We start from the raw sequence: 15,936 nt of genomic DNA on the forward strand, positions 1-15,936 counted from the left end.
AAGAAAACAGTGCTGTCATTAGGAAACTTTAGCCAGCTGCATGATCACCTGATCCAGGCATTGCCAGCTGTGATAAACTCATAGAGAATTCATTCAGAATCCTGATAAAGCCATTGCAGGATTCCCCTGGTCAGTCATTGCTAGTCCAGGAATTTTTGTAATGCCAACTGCAGCTTTATGGCAGATGTCTCTTCATTGTACTATTCTCTTGTCATAAAAATATTTCCAGGTCTTATTCAAACTGTTTTATACAAAACTGCTAGAAATTACTTTGTAAAATGAAGTTTTGGGATTGTTCAATAAGTTACGTGCCTTACAAGTGATAGATATTTTCCAGCTCAGTAAGGAAACAGCTAAAGGATTCATGCTTCAAGTAGTATTTTAGATAAACGTATGAGGTCTATATTCAAAATTGTGTTTCTACCTTAGTTTAGTACTTAGCTGGATTTGGGGGTTTTAAATATGTCCCTCGCTAACCAGATACGTTTCAGTCAGATAGGTGACTACCCACCTAAAACCTTTTGGATAAAAACAAGTCATTGCAGGGTGGGGTTCAAACTTATCAGGTTAGCACCAAATATATGAGCTGTCCAATTAAGTTTATCTGACTAATTGGGAGATATATCAAGCCGCAGTGGAGATCTAATGACTGAGAAAGTGGTCAGCTGTGATAAAATAATACCTATTTCAAAAGTGGTAAGTGTGAGGCGAGAGCCCCAGGACCCTAATTCAGTTCCCAAGGCTCCCACCTCACATTTAAAGTGCAGGCCAAAAAATATATTGCCAAGACTTGAGAAAAGGTTGCGTGGGAGTCACTGCTGAACTTTAACACAGGGTTGTCATTTAAGCCTGTCTCAAATGCCCAAAAGCTAAAAATACACTTGAAGATGCCTACATGATGTTAGCCTCACCCCCTCCTCCACCTAGGGTAAAAGCAATCTTTGGGATTCAGGGGTCCCCAACCCCCCTTTCTCCCCCAAAGGAGTGTTAATAAAAAATGTATGGTTCCGGCCCCCTCTCACCACCCTCTTCACATTTAGTAAAAAAAACGTATTGGGGGTTCAGGGATCGCGCTTCTCACCCCCCAAAATGGTGACATTAAAAAATTGGATTCAGTGCCCCCCTGGCAAACCCTCCAAACCTTTAACATCCATAGCAGTTATGCAGATAAGCCTTCTGGTCCTCTTCTGCTGCAAGAGGTGCGGGGCCTCTGAAAACTGGGGCTGTGGAGTTCAAAGCCTGGATCGCTTGCCGTGACATATGGTGTCTTCTTCCAGGGCCTGCTTATAATGGTATGCAGGTAAGCCTTCCGGTTCCCTTCTGCTGCAAGGGGTATGAGGCTTCTGGAAGCTGGAGCTGTGGAGTTCGAAGCTTTGATTGCTTACCGTAACCTTGGGAGGCCTCTCCCGGGGTTGAATGGGAATGACATACAGATGAGCCTTCCAGGCCTCTTCTTCTGCAAGGGATGCAGGGCCTCTGGCAGCTAGGGCTATGGAGTTCAAAGCCTGGATCACTCGTTGTGACCTCTGGAGTCCTTTCTCAGGAGTTGGTATGCAGATGAGCCTTCCATTCCTCTTCTACTTAGCCAGATAAGTCAGAAAAGTGTTACTTGTTCATATAAGTTGCTCTTTTTGGGTTTATCCATCTATGTAAGATAGCTAGATATGTCTAAAGAAAGCATTACTTAAATAGATAAGTAATTGAACCACTTAGTTAACCATCCATGCTAAGCAATGGTGTATTATCTCATTATACTCTTAGGAGAACTCTGTTTAAACTAATTCTTCCTCTTTCAATTGTCCTGTTTTGTAATCCCTGTTCATTTTAACTTTCTCTCTTCTGGTTATTGGTTTCCCTTGGTTATACTGTAAACCGGTAGGGATGTGAATCATTTTAGGACGATTAAAATTATCGTCCGATAATTTTAATATCGTCTTAAACCGTTATGGAACACAATACAATAGAGATTCTAACGATTTATCGTTATAAATCGTTAGAATCGTGAGCCGGCACACTAAAACCCCCTAAAATCCACCCCCGACCCTTTAAATTAAATCCCCCACCCTCCCGAACCCCCCCCCCAATGACTTAAATAACCTGCGGGTCCAGCGGCGGTCCGGAACGGCAGCGGTCCAGAACGGGCTCCTGCTACTGAATCTTGTTGTCTTCAGCCGCCGCCATTTTCCAAAATGGCGCCGAAAAATGGCGGCGGCCATAGACGAACACGATTGGACGGCAGGAGGTCCTTCCGGACCCCCGCTGGACTTTTGGCAAGTCTTGTGGGGGTCAGGAGGCCCCCCCCAAGCTGGCCAAAAGTTCCTGGAGGTCCAGCGGGGGTCAGGGAGCGATTTCCCGCCGCAAATCGTTTTCGTACGGAAAATGGCGCCGGCAGGAGATCGACTGCAGGAGGTCGTTCAGCGAGGCGCCGGAACCCTCGCTGAACGACCTCCTGCAGTCGATCTCCTGCCGGCGCCATTTTCCGTACGAAAACGATTCGCGGCGGGAAATCGCTCCCTGACCCCCGCTGGACCTCCAGGAACTTTTGGCCAGCTTGGGGGGGGCCTCCTGACCCCCACAAGACTTGCCAAAAGTCCAGCGGGGGTCCGGAAGGACCTCCTGCCGTCCAATCGTGTTCGTCTATGGCCGCCGCCATTTTTCGGCGCCATTTTGGAAAATGGCGCCGGCTGAAGACAACAAGATTCAGTAGCAGGAGCCCGTTCCGGACCGCTGCCGTTCCGGACCGCCGCTGGACCCGCAGGTTATTTAAGTCATTTGGGGGGGGGGGGTTCGGGAGGGTGGGGGATTTAATTTAAAGGGTCGGGGGTGGGTTTTAGGGGGTTTAATGTGCCGGTTTTGCGATTTTACGTTTTTTCGATTTTTCACGATTTTTCACGATTTTTCACGATATTTTACCCCCCCAAACGGCAACAATACGATTCCCTCCCCCTCCCAGCCGAAATCGATCGTTAAGACGATCGAGGACACGATTCACATCCCTATAAACCGGTATGATAAGACTTTGTCTTGAGCATCGGTATAGTAAAATAATCTAAATAAGTTCAATAGCCAGATAATTCTAAAAACATTACTTATCTGGCTGACTGATTAATCTGGATATGTAGCATTTTATTTATTTATTTTTTTGTTTATTTATTTATTTATTTATTTATTTATTTAAAGTTTTTTTCTATACAGACATTCGTTAGATATATAAGAACATAAGAAATTGCCATGCTGGGTCAGACCAAGGGTCCATCAAGCCCAGCATCCTGTTTCCAATAGAGGCCAAACCAGGCCACAAGAACCTGGCAAGTACCCAAAAACTAAGTCTATTCCATGTAACCATTACTAATGGCAGTGGCTATTCTCTAAGTGAACTTAATAGCAGGTAATGGACTTCTCCTCCATGAACTTATCCAATCCTTTTTTAAACACAGCTATACTAACTTCACTAACCACATCCTCTAGCCCCAATCTGTGCCCTGTATCCGTCTTTAGCCAGTACCTGTGTATCCAGTTTCCAGCCTGCGCCTGCCCTCAGCTTCCAGTCCGAATCATGATGTTCCTCAGACAAGTCCTTCCGGATCCCAGAACCCAAGGGCTTAACCTGCGGGGAAACTGGGTTGGTTTGGCAGAAGACCAGCTCCAGTCCTGCCCTGCAGCCCTATACTGCCTCTGTGAGGGGAGCTTCCTGACTCCAGCCTGCCAAGCTATGACTTGGCTATTTATACCATTATCAGAAATTGACATGTCACATTAGTAGCACTAGTAGCAAATAATTTGCTTGTTTGTTATGTTTGTTCAGAGGGCAATTTTCAAAGTATTTTACCCACAGAAATGGGCTCTTTGAAAATTTCTAACCCTCTGAGCGAATAAAATTATTTGCTGGATTTTACCCACATTGAGCAGAGGCATTCCTGTGTGCAAGGTTAGGTCGGAGGAGGCAATAATGCATACAATTTTACCTGGCAACAGTAGCTGCAGAAAAGCGGGTGAAAAGCCCTGAGGATACTTTTTCTCATAGAAAAAGTATGCGTTTTAGTTTTGCTTTGATTTTTGGCACATCGGTTTACATTATAATGAAAACAATAGCAAAAATTTGCTTTACAGAAAACAAGGGAATTAAAAACAAGGAGTTGTGGCTACAGGGGGATTAACAGGGAGGAGGTTGGACAAACTATCTACATGATACATGGTTATTCGTAATATGTTAGGAGTTTGCAGGTAATGGGTTGGCTATTAATTGACTGATTAATCTGGATATGTAGCATTTTTTTTTAGATTTATCCAGCTATCTGATTTAGCCAGATAAGTAGGATTTTAAGACGTATCATACATAGCTGGATAAGTATGAAAAGCACTTCTTAGATGGACAAGTAGCATATTTCTCACTTATCCAAATAACTAAAGACTTTGCCACTACTTAGCTGAATAAATCAGAATTTAACCAGAAAATTGCCACCACTTATCCAGATAAGTCCAAACTTGTGCTGTGCATGGTTTTTACATATGTAATCACATTTACATGCATATGTATTAGTATGTATAACTTGTAAAGGTTATAAAGTATTAAAGCAACTTTGCACGCACACATATACATGTGTATAAGGGTCTACACACACAGCTTTGAAAGTTATCTTCCCTATGTTTTATATTGTCCCCAGGACTAGTTGAAGGGGAATTAAACCAGTTGGCAGATATGCTGGTCAGCCTCCAACTTAAATATTCTAAATTTATTATCATGGGGGATTTAACCTCATCCAGTCATGCTAAGGATATCTTATTGCTAGTTCTTTGCTAGTTTTCTTTGAAGTTTGGAATCTTGGTGTTTTCTTGGAATTTAAACTGATTTTAAAACCATATATTCAGTACTAGGCAAAAATTGTTTTTTATAAGTTGAAATAGTTTTTTACCAGTCAATGGGGCAGATTTTCAAAGGGGTACACGCGTAAAATACGCCCTTACCCCCCAAAAACTTGCCCCAAGCTCCCCCTGCGTGCGCCAAGCCTATGTTGAATAGGCTCGGCGGCGCGCGCAAGCCCCTGGACGCAAGTACGTACCAGGGCTTTCCTGGGGGGCATGTGGGGGGTGTGTTGCGGCAATGTGTCATCCAGGGGCTGAGCTACAGGTGTGGTTCCGGCCCAGGGGCATTTCAGGGGAGTGGCCAAGACCTCTGAAACTGCTCCCGGGCCGGGGAATCATGCGCCGGTGGATGGCCTGGCTCTCGCAAGTTACGCCTGACTCGGGCAGGCGTAACTTTGCCAACAATGGTAGGGGGGATGTAGATAGGGCTGGGGGGGTGGCTTAGGTAGGGGAAGGGAGAGGAAGGTGCGGGGGTGGAAGGAAAGTTCCCTCCGAGGCCGGCTGTGTGGATCTCTACCCTTAAGTTTTAGCACAACCCTAGGCAGAGAGCCAGGAATTAGAACAAAGAAAACAACCCAAGCAAAAGTGGGCTAATGAGTGTTAGAAAAACACACTCCCTGCAAAACACTTCCCACTGGGGAATGTCTGAAACCACTACACCAGGGGTCCCCAGATTTGGTTCAGGTGACCACAACCCAGCCAGGTTTTCAGGATGTCCACAATGAATATGCATAAGATTTGCATTTAATGAAGATAATGCATGCAAATGAGGACCGAGCTTGGGAAACCCTACACTAGAAACTCCTTCACTATTTCATCACCCTGTTGCTAGAAAGACAGTGATTCAATTAGTAAGGGACTATGAAACATATAGGACCTTCTTGCATTGTTTTGCTGGAAAAAAGGCAAATGCTCCTGAAGAATAATGCAAAAATGATGGATTAAGTTCAATAAAAGGTGAATCATCCTATGAAGCATAAGACAAAGAGTATCAACATGAAATTGAGGAATACTTTTTCCCTGAGAAGGTGGTAGATATTTGGAACAGACTTCCAGAGGAATTAATAGGAGTGAAAACAGTGGCAGAATTCAAGTTTTCATGGGAAAGACACAAAATGGGATATTTTCAGAAATCTGCTCAGCAGAGGGGGATTTATTGCCAGTCTGGGGACACATGAATAGCTTGCTAGATTTAAGCCTGCTATTCATGACATGGACTAAGGGTTAACTAGCTGAAATGAATCAGTTAATACTGAAAATCATTGATAATCAGCTGTGCTCTATCCCTGACACCCCAAATGTGAGTGTCTATATTTAGATGGGTATAAGTAATTATATTTAGCGGCTCAGCAGGAATATATTTTCAATAGCAAAGGTTGAACTGGTTAAATCCCAAAGTTATCCAGCTAGACCCTTTAAAATCTGACCCTAAAGGGGCTTTCATGTCAGGGGGAGGAAAGGACTAGGGGTGTGTATTCGTTTGCAACATATTGGCAATCCACCACATATATGCCATATTCGTTGTATTCGTGGGGGACACGAAACATATGGCGAACCCCCACAAATAAAATGTATCACTAATGAATAAACCCCCACCCTCCTGACCCCCCCAAGACTTACCAAAAGTCCCTGGTGGTCCAGCGGGGGTCCTAGAGCGATCTCCTTCACTCGGGCCGTCGGCTGCCAGTATACAAAATGGCACCAATAGCCTTTGCCCTTACTATGTCACAGGGGCTATCGGCGCCATTTTGAATACTGGCAGCCGACAGCCCGAGTGCAGGAGATTGCTCCAGAACCCCCGCTGGACCACCAGGAATATTTGGTAATTCTTGGGGGGGGGGTCAGGAGGGTGGGGGTTGTAGTAAATTAAATTTAAAGGGTTGGGATAGGGTTTTTTTTGGGAAACAAATGCATATGTAACTAATGAACGGATCGGGGTCCCACGAGAATGGATGCAATGGATTTGGGTCCCGACGAATCCGAATACTGAATGGGATGAATCCGTCCCTGCTGCACATCCCTAGAAAGGAATGTAACAGCATAGCAAGCAAAAATAAATGTGCAGATTTAGTGGGTCCAAGTTGTCCTTAGCTGACAACATAATTCACGTCCAGACTTAGCCAAATAACTTATTCAGTTAACTCTAAATATTGGAGTTAGCCAAAGAAGTTATTTGGCTAAGTCATCTCTGCCACAGAATGGCCCCCAAAATGCTTCCAAGTTATCCAGATAAGTGGTGATAATATTCAAATCTTGAGATTTATCTGGATAACTCAAAAGATATCTGGTAAATCCCTTTGAATCTCAACCTTAACATGTTTCGCTGTTCTAACACTTAGATATGTCCTGTATGTCAAGTGAAAAAAAAAAAAGAAAATACCTTAACTTTAGGAAATAGCTGAATGATCTAGCAGGGAACCTTGTCAAAGAATGATGCTATTGTTTCTGCTGTAATTAAGGTCCTGAGATAGCTAAAAGCAAAAAATCTGTTGTATGTCTTCTCTGTCGTTTTCAACTTCAGAACATTTTATTAACACAACAGGGCACTACAAGATGTTACTTGTATCTTAATAATACCCTCATGGCACTCAATTATGCCCTATGCCCCACAATACTCAAAGCAGGTGGATGAACATCATTATATCTTTACAGTGTACTTTTGGAATTTGTTGATACTTCGTTTCCTCTAAAACCTTGCTATTGAATAGCTCAGGGACATTAAACATAGTTATACTGATTGTACTAATTGCAGTAATTATACCATTTCCTGAACAATCCATAAGTGGTTAACTATGAAGGCATTAAAAAATTCTAAATAGTGACAACTTTTACTACAATCCTGAATGATAAACTGAGTGCTGTTACATTCTTTTTTTCTTCTAATTTCAGATCTGCATTGAGTAAGGCTTGAAAAAATGTTACAGCAACTTCATGATTGGAAATGGTTAACAGTAGGAATAACACTTGGTACCATTTTCTCACACTGCTTGGCCCAATATGAGGAAGGTAAGCTTGTTCAAGATATTTCCTCTGAATTAAACAAGATAAAGAGATCACTGTGGTTTAAATTGTTCAAAACAAATATTTCCCAAAGGATAAAATGTGGATGGCATATTTTCTTCTAAAATGACACATGCAGAAATAGCAGGCTAGAAATATGTTAATCAAACCTCACATCATACATCTCAATTACTCTCTCATTTTAGACTCCAATTTTTCATCATTTTACATTTTCTTAGCATAAATTACAAGATATTAGACATTCTGAATCATGAAACTGCATCTATATAAAAGCTAATTTTCAAGGTTCTGTAAATACATTTGGCATTCTTTCTATTACCTCACATTTCAAAGGAACAGTGTCACTTACAGGCTTCAGTAAGTTGAGAAGGATGCCCTTCAATATTTTTGTAGAAATATAATGATAACATTTTATATTACATTATACTAAACACCTGATTTATGAAAAGTTTCGGCTTCATTTTCAACCAATGGAAGAATCCTGTAAATCAAATCCCAAATCATATTGTTTCAGCTCTCCATTTTAAATGTATATTCAATATTTACCAGATTTATAACTATTGTATGAGACTACTGCCTGGCTGAGCATAGCGAGGATAACTTTCAAAATTGCTTACATGCACCATTTCTACACATGTATATATGTACACAGCAAGTTGCAACTGTATTTTTTTACCTGTGTGGATACAATATGTGCAGGTTCTACAATACAAGAGCATATGCATGCACAAATGCTCGTGTATGTAAAAGCCACAAGCTATGTAACTTCGGACACATCTGGAAAAATAGCGGTACTTATCCAAATAAGTTCCAATTTATCCGGCTAAGTAGTGGCAGCCAGATAAGTCTGAAAAGTGCTATTTGTCCAGCTAAGTAACATTTTTCAGATTTATCTGAGTATGTAAGATAGCCAGATAAGTCTAAAAATAGTGCTACTTAGCTGGATAAGTTCAAATTTGTCAGCCTAAATAGTAGCAAAAGCACTACTTTGCCAGACAAGTTGGAATTTAGACAGTTAAGGGTGTGCAAATTATATAAACACATATTTGTACTTCAAATTTTAAAGGGATATGCAAGTAGTAGGGGTGTGCATTCGTTTGCAACGTATAGGGCCATATTTGTTGTATTCGTGGGGAAGCAAAACGTATCGCGATTCCCATGAATACAACAAATCTTCACCAAATTATTTGGCCATCTAAAGGAGCGAATTTAAACAAAACCCCCACCCTCCTGACCCCCCTAAGACTTGCCAAAACTCCCTGGTGGTCCAGCAGGGATCCGGGAGCCATCTACTGCACTCACGCCATCGGCTGCCGGTATTCAAAATGGCGCCAATAGCCCCTGTGACATAGTAAGGGCAAAGGCTATCGGCGCCATTTTGATTACTGGCAGCCGACGGCTCCTGGACCCCCGCTGGACCACCGGGGATTTTTAGCAAGTCTTGGGGGACCCTCCTGACCCCCACAAGACTTGCCAAAAATCCCTGGTGGTCCAGCAGGGGTCCGGGAGCATGGTGCCATCATGTGCTTCTACCATGTGACAGGGGCCGACCAATGCCACCAGTAGCCCCTGTGACATAGTAAGGTCAAAGGCTATTGGTGCCATTTTGAATACCGGCAGCCGACGGTCCGAGTGTAGGAGATGGCTCCTGGACCCTCGCCGGACCACTAGGGAGTTTTGGCAAGTCTTAGTGGGGGGGGGGGGGTCAGGAGAGTGGGGGTTTGTAGTTAATTAAATTTTAGCCGGGGAAACAAATAAGAATGGAACGCATGAACGGATCGGGGCCCCCCTTGGCGAATGCAACGTATCTTCCCCCTCACGAATATGAATACCGAATGTAACATATGCAGTCCCTCTGCACATCCTTAGCAAGTAGATTTTGAGTTTTTTAGACACATTTATACACTCACTGTAAGTCAGATTTTACATTTGTAGGTCAGGGGATTGTCTAGCATACACTCAGCAATGAAATAACCAGTTTTACCCAGTGCATCTGCAACTTGTGAAGATCTGTCTGGCTCTTCAGCCTTAAGTCCGTCCGTCCCCCCCCCCCCCCCATATTACCCAGACCCCCAACCTAGTCATTTTTTTCACATTTAAGATGTTTATAATCACTTATGCCAGATAATGACCGGATACAAATATATGCAAGTAAAAGACTTACAAGCATCATTTTGGCAGGTTGTAAAATACCAACGTACTTACATAATTGTTAGTCCCTCCCTGGAATGTCCCTGGCCTGCCCTTTTTTAATGCACATATTTACTCATAGACCCTGATTTACACATGTATGTTGCAGTTGTAAAAATAGCATATACTCGTGCAAGTGCTATGTTTTTATATGTGCAACTTTTGAAATTCACCCTGTAACTTGTATAACTCTATAGAACCTATAAACACAAAATGGGAAAAATCCCTTTAGCACATCAAGCTCTATTTTTAGGATCTAGGTTGGATTCACGAGCAAATCTCATGGAAAAGATTATTGCTCAATGCATATAGGCTTTATGATTTATACTTATATCACATAGGTTTTACATTTTCATTCATCTCATCTTGAGAAGCCAATATGTAGATATATTACCATTATATCTCATAATGTATACTACCTTGTTTCTAATGAGTAGCAAGAGCCTTATCTTTACTGTACTTGGCTACATATTTTTTCTTAGATGCAAAGGAATACAGAGCTATAAATAGTGATGTGTATTGGTCACTCAAGATTTTGAGACTTGAATATTATGCTGTGTGATCTACTTTGATAATGCATCACAGCTTGCTTTCCTAAACTTATCATTGTAAGAAATTATGGTGATCATGGTCTGTGGCTGTTGTATTCTTCTAGGAAGTCTAGAAGTTGGATGTAAAATATTTTTCTATTACCTTGGACAAGAATAGTAGGCTAGAGACTGTGTGATAGTTGTCAATTATTTTTGGATCAGAGCCAGGCTTCTTCAGGTTTGATGAGTGTTTTTTGTTTTTTTTTTTACATGAGAAAGATAGGGAACTTTGGGTTAAGATTGCATGGGGTTAGCTTTTGCTATAGGTTACAGATGAATCTGGGGGGAATAAGATCTAATGGTTCATGGATTGGAAGATTCTCTGGAGGATCTTCTCCACATCTTGGGGGAAGACAGTACTGAATTTGGACAGAGGGATAAAATCTGGAGGGAGTAGGATTGGGTCCATTGAGTAGAAGGAGAGAGAACTGTTTTCTTAGGTTGATTTTGGTCAGGAATTAGAGAAGTGGAGGTGGAAGTAAAAGCATCAAAGGAGGAATGGATAGCATGGATTTTTTTCATGGAAAATTGGACAAATTCTTTAGGTGGGTGATCCTCTGTGGTGATAATATTTGGAAAAGGTTCAGGCTTGGACAGTTTTCATACTAATTCAAAGAGTTTACCTGGGTGATTCATCTTTTTTTGCTTGACAAATGGCTGCTTTGTATTTTTAGGAGTGTTCTTTGTAAAGATGAAGGTTGGTAAATGTTTTTTTGTTTTCATCATGATTGTTCAAGTTAACAGGCTTGCTGTTTGAGAGGAAGATCTTTGTGGAACCATGAGGAATTTCATGGGGGTATGATAGTATAGGGTTTCAGAGTGCTAGATTCTCTATAACTGTGGATAAATTATTCCACTGCTGGACTAGTGGATATATTAGAGATGTGCAGGGGATAAAAATTTGTTTTTGTTATTCGGTTCATATATGGGAAGTATTTTCCTACACATTTCGGTGCATGGATTGCTTGATTTTTCATTTGTGTGAAAAAAATGAATCAAGCAATAAAAAAAAAAAAAATCAGAAAAGGCCAAAAAACAAAAGCAAAGCCTCCCTCCCACCCTCCTGAAAAAATGCTGGGGTACGGATGACCCTTGGCCCCCACTTATCCAGACTGGTGGGGATCCACTGGCAAGGACTAGGCCAAGGCTTTAGTCTTGAATAGGACCAGGCTGCAGTGACCTACCCAGAGGCCTGACACTCAGTATTGGGACCTGTCCTTCTCAGATACCAGATGAATCAGGTAAATATTATTATTTTTAATTTTCAGAGTCTCACCCACGGTATTGGCTTGTGCCTCCTCTGAGACCACAGTGTGGTATTTGGGCCTAGGCTGTGGCCCTTGCTTTGGGGCTTGATCTAGACCCTAGGCAAGGCCCTGGCTTCTGGCTTAGGTCGAGGCACTGGCATCATGCTCGGGTGTAGGCTATGGCTCTCACTTTAGGCCTCATTCTATGCTGTAGGAGAGGCCCGAGCTTTGGGCCTAGGCATAGGCCCAATGCATTAGTTTAAAACAAAACAAATGAATATGGTTTGTTTCATTGAGGGTGCCCTATTTCATTTCGTTCCCCTTGAATGAAACAAATTAATCTATTCTTTGCATTTTTAACTTTCGTTTAAAATGAATGGATATCCTTAGTGGATCTGCAAAAGAAAGGTTTGCAGATATGTTACTAGAGTTTAACCGATCTGTAATACACACAAATTTGTTATCCTTGCAGGAGAAAATAAGCTAAAATTTATGCCACAAATATATTTAATTTTAAGTGTGAAAACTGCCCAAAATGAGTAAGCTGAACCATGGAATAGAGAAGGTGCAGAGGAGATATGATACAGAACTTCAAATATCTGAAAAATTGGGATCATGCACAATCTTAGAACCTTTTCTATTGGAAAGGAAACTGCATTTAATTTATTTAAAATCAATTTATAACCCACATAAATCCTGTAGTTCATAGTGGTTTATAATATACATGTACAATTAAAAAACATTAAGAAATCAACAAATGTAGATATAGGTGTCATTAAATGAAACTCTAGGGGGGAAGACTCAGAACCAACATCAGAAAATACTTCTTCATGGAATGGGTGGTTGATTCTTAGAATGTCCTTCTAGAAGAGGTGGTGAGGCCAAAAACAGTAAACAAATTCAAAAGAACATGGGATAAACACAGTGGATCCCTAAAGACTAGAGGTTGGAACATAAGATATGCCATACTGGATCAGACAAGGATCCATCAAGCCCAGCATCCTGTTTCTAATAGTGGCCAATCCAAGTCACGAGTACCCTGGCATGTACCTGAACATTAAATAGATCTCAAGCTACTATTGCTTATTAATTAATAGCTGTTTATGGATTTTTCCTCTAGGAACTTATCAAAACCTTTATTAAACACAGTTATACTTACTGCTTTAACCACATCCTCTGGCAATGAATTCCAGAGCTTAACTTTGTGCTTAGTGAAAAATAATTGTCTTCAATTTGCTTTAAATTAACTACTTGCTACCTTCATTGTGTGCCCCTAGTCCTTCTATTATATGAGAGTAAATAACTGATTTACATTAACCTGTTCAAGTTCTTTCATGATTTTGTGGTCCTCTGTTATATCCTCCCTCAGTCATCTTTTCTCCAAACTGAATAGCCCTAACTTGGCCTTTCCTCATAGAGGAGCTGTTCCATGCCTCTTATAATTTTGGTCACCCTTCTCTGCACTTTTTAAAGTACAACTATATCCTTTTGAGATGTGGTGACCAAAATTGTAGACACTATTCAAGGTGCAGTCTTACCATGGAGCAATATAGAGGCATTTTGAAATCCACCATTTTATTTGCCATTCCCTTCTTAATAATTCCTAAAATTCTGTTTGCTTTTTTGACAGCCACAGCACACTGAGCTGCTGATTTCAATGTATATTTCAATGTGATGCCAAGATCTCTTTTCTGGGTGGTAACTCCTAAGAAAGGACCTAACATTGTGTAACTACAGCAAAGGGTATTTTCCCTATATGCATCACCTTGCATGTGTCCTCAGTAAATTTTGTCTGCCATTTGGAAATCTCACAAGGTTCTCTGTAATTTCTCACAATCCGCTTGAGATGTAACTACTCTGCATAATTTTGAGTCATCCACAAATTTAATCATCTCATTTGTTGTACCTGTTTCCAGATCATTTATAAATATATGAAAAAGCAGAAGTCCAAGTACAAATCCCTGAGGCATGCCACTGTTTACCTTTTTCCACTGTGAATACAGATCATTTAATCCTAACCTCTGTTTCCTGTCTCTTAGTCCAAGTTTGCAATCCACAAAAAGACATCTCCTCCTATCCTATGACATTTTAGTTTTCTTAGAAGACTCTCTTGAGGGATTATGTCAAACATCTTCTGAAAATCCAAATATACCACATCTACTGGTTTACCTTTGTCCACATGTTTATTCACCCCTTCAAAAACATGTAGGAGATTTGTTAGCAAGACTTCCCTTGGGTAAATCCATGTTGGCTGTGTCCCATCAAACCATGTCTATCTAAATGTTTAGTGATTTTATTCTTTATAACAGTTTGCATGATTTTTCCTGGCACTGAAATCAGGCTCACCAGTCTAGTGTTTCCCAATTTACTCCTGGAGCCCTTTTTAAATATTGGGGTTATATTGGCCACCTTCCAGTCTTCAGGTACAGTGGCAGATTTTAATGATAGCTTACAAATTAATTGAAATAGGTCTGAAATTTCATTTTTTATTTCTTTCCCTGGGTGTTTAACATCTGGTCCAGGTGATGTTCTACTCTTCAGTTTGTTAATCTGGCCTACTACATCTTCCAGTTTCACCATGATTTAGTTCAGTGAATCTGAATAGTCACCCATGAAAACCATCTCTAAAACGGGTATCTCCCCAACATCCTCTTCAGTAACCACTAAAGCAAAGAATTTGCTTAGTCTTTCCCTAAGTTCCCCTTTTAATCCCTCGACCATCAAATGGTCCAATCGACTGCCTCACAGGCTTTTTGCTTTGGATATATTTTTAAAGTTTTTATTATGAGTTTTTGCCTCTATGGCCAACTTTTTTTCAAATTCTCTCATAGACTGCAGCAGTCAAAAAAGCAAACAGAATGTTAGCAATTATTAGGAAGGGAATGGTTAATAAAATGGAAAATGTCATAATGCCTCTTTATAGCTCCATGGTGAGACCACACCTTGAATACTGTGTACAATTATGGTCACTGCATCTCAAAAAAGATATAGTTGCAATGGAGAAAGTACAGAGAAGGGCAAACAAAATGATAAAGGGAATGGAACAGCTCCCCTATGAGGAAAGGCTGAATCGGTTAGGGCTGTTCAGCTTGGAGAAGAGATGGCTGAGGGGTGATATGATAGAGGTCTTTAAGATCATGAAAGGTCTTGAACAAGTAGATGTGAATCAGTTATTTATACGTTTGGATAATAGCAGTACCAGGGGTCATTCCATGAAGTTAGCAAGTTTCACATTTAAGACTAATTGGAGAAAATTCTTTTTCACTTAACGCACAATTAAGCTTTGGAATTTGTTGCCAGAGGATGTGGTTAGTGGAGTTAGTGTAGCTGGGTTCAAAAAAGGTTTGGATAAGTTCTTGGAGGAGAAGTCCATTAACGGCTATTAATCAAGTTTACTTAGGGAATAGCCACTGCTATTAATTGCATCAGTAGAATGGGATCTTCTTGGTGTTTGGATAATTGCCAGGTTCTTGTGGCCTGGTTTGGCCTCTGTTGGAAACAGGATGCTGGGCATGATGGACCTTTGGTCTGAACCAGCATGGCAATTTCTTATGTTCTTATCAATGTCTTACATTTAACTTGCCAATGCTTATACTTTATCCTATTTTCTTCTGATGGATCCTTCTTCCAGTTTTTGAATGAAGAACTTTTGGATAAAATAGCCTCTTTCATTTCACTTTTTAGCCATGCTGGCAATCGTTGGACCTTTCTTCTACCTTTCTTAATGCATGGAATATAGCTGGACCGCACTTCTAAAATGGTATTATTTAGCAATGTCCATGCCTTCTGCACACTCTTAACATTTTGTAGCTGCATTTTTTAGGGTTTTTAAAACTATTTTTCTCATTTTATCAAAGTTTCCCTTTTGAAAGTTTAGTGCCAGAGCCATGGATTTAATTACCGTTCCCCTTCCAGTCATTAATTCAAATTTGATCATATTATCATCACTATTGTCAAGTGCCCCACCACCTTTACCTCTTGCACCAAATCCTGCTGAAAATATGAAATGAAGAAAATGGTGCATG

At 40.9% G+C, this 15,936-nt stretch overlaps 1 protein-coding gene across 1 annotated transcript in view; it reads left to right on the plus strand.

Moving 5' to 3' along the window:
- PCDH15 (protocadherin related 15) overlaps positions 1–15,936 on the plus strand; it is a 2,056,285-nt gene that overhangs the window by 185,646 nt on the left and 1,854,703 nt on the right. Inside the window, exon 2 of the mRNA XM_029609778.1 lies at positions 7,753–7,869. Within this exon, the coding sequence (XP_029465638.1) occupies positions 7,779–7,869 (91 nt within the window). The 5' untranslated portion in view covers positions 7,753–7,778. The remainder of the gene's footprint in view (positions 1–7,752; positions 7,870–15,936) is intronic.

Source organism: Rhinatrema bivittatum, chromosome 7 (genome assembly GCF_901001135.1).
Source record: "Rhinatrema bivittatum chromosome 7, aRhiBiv1.1, whole genome shotgun sequence".
NCBI lineage: Eukaryota > Metazoa > Chordata > Amphibia > Gymnophiona > Rhinatrematidae > Rhinatrema > Rhinatrema bivittatum.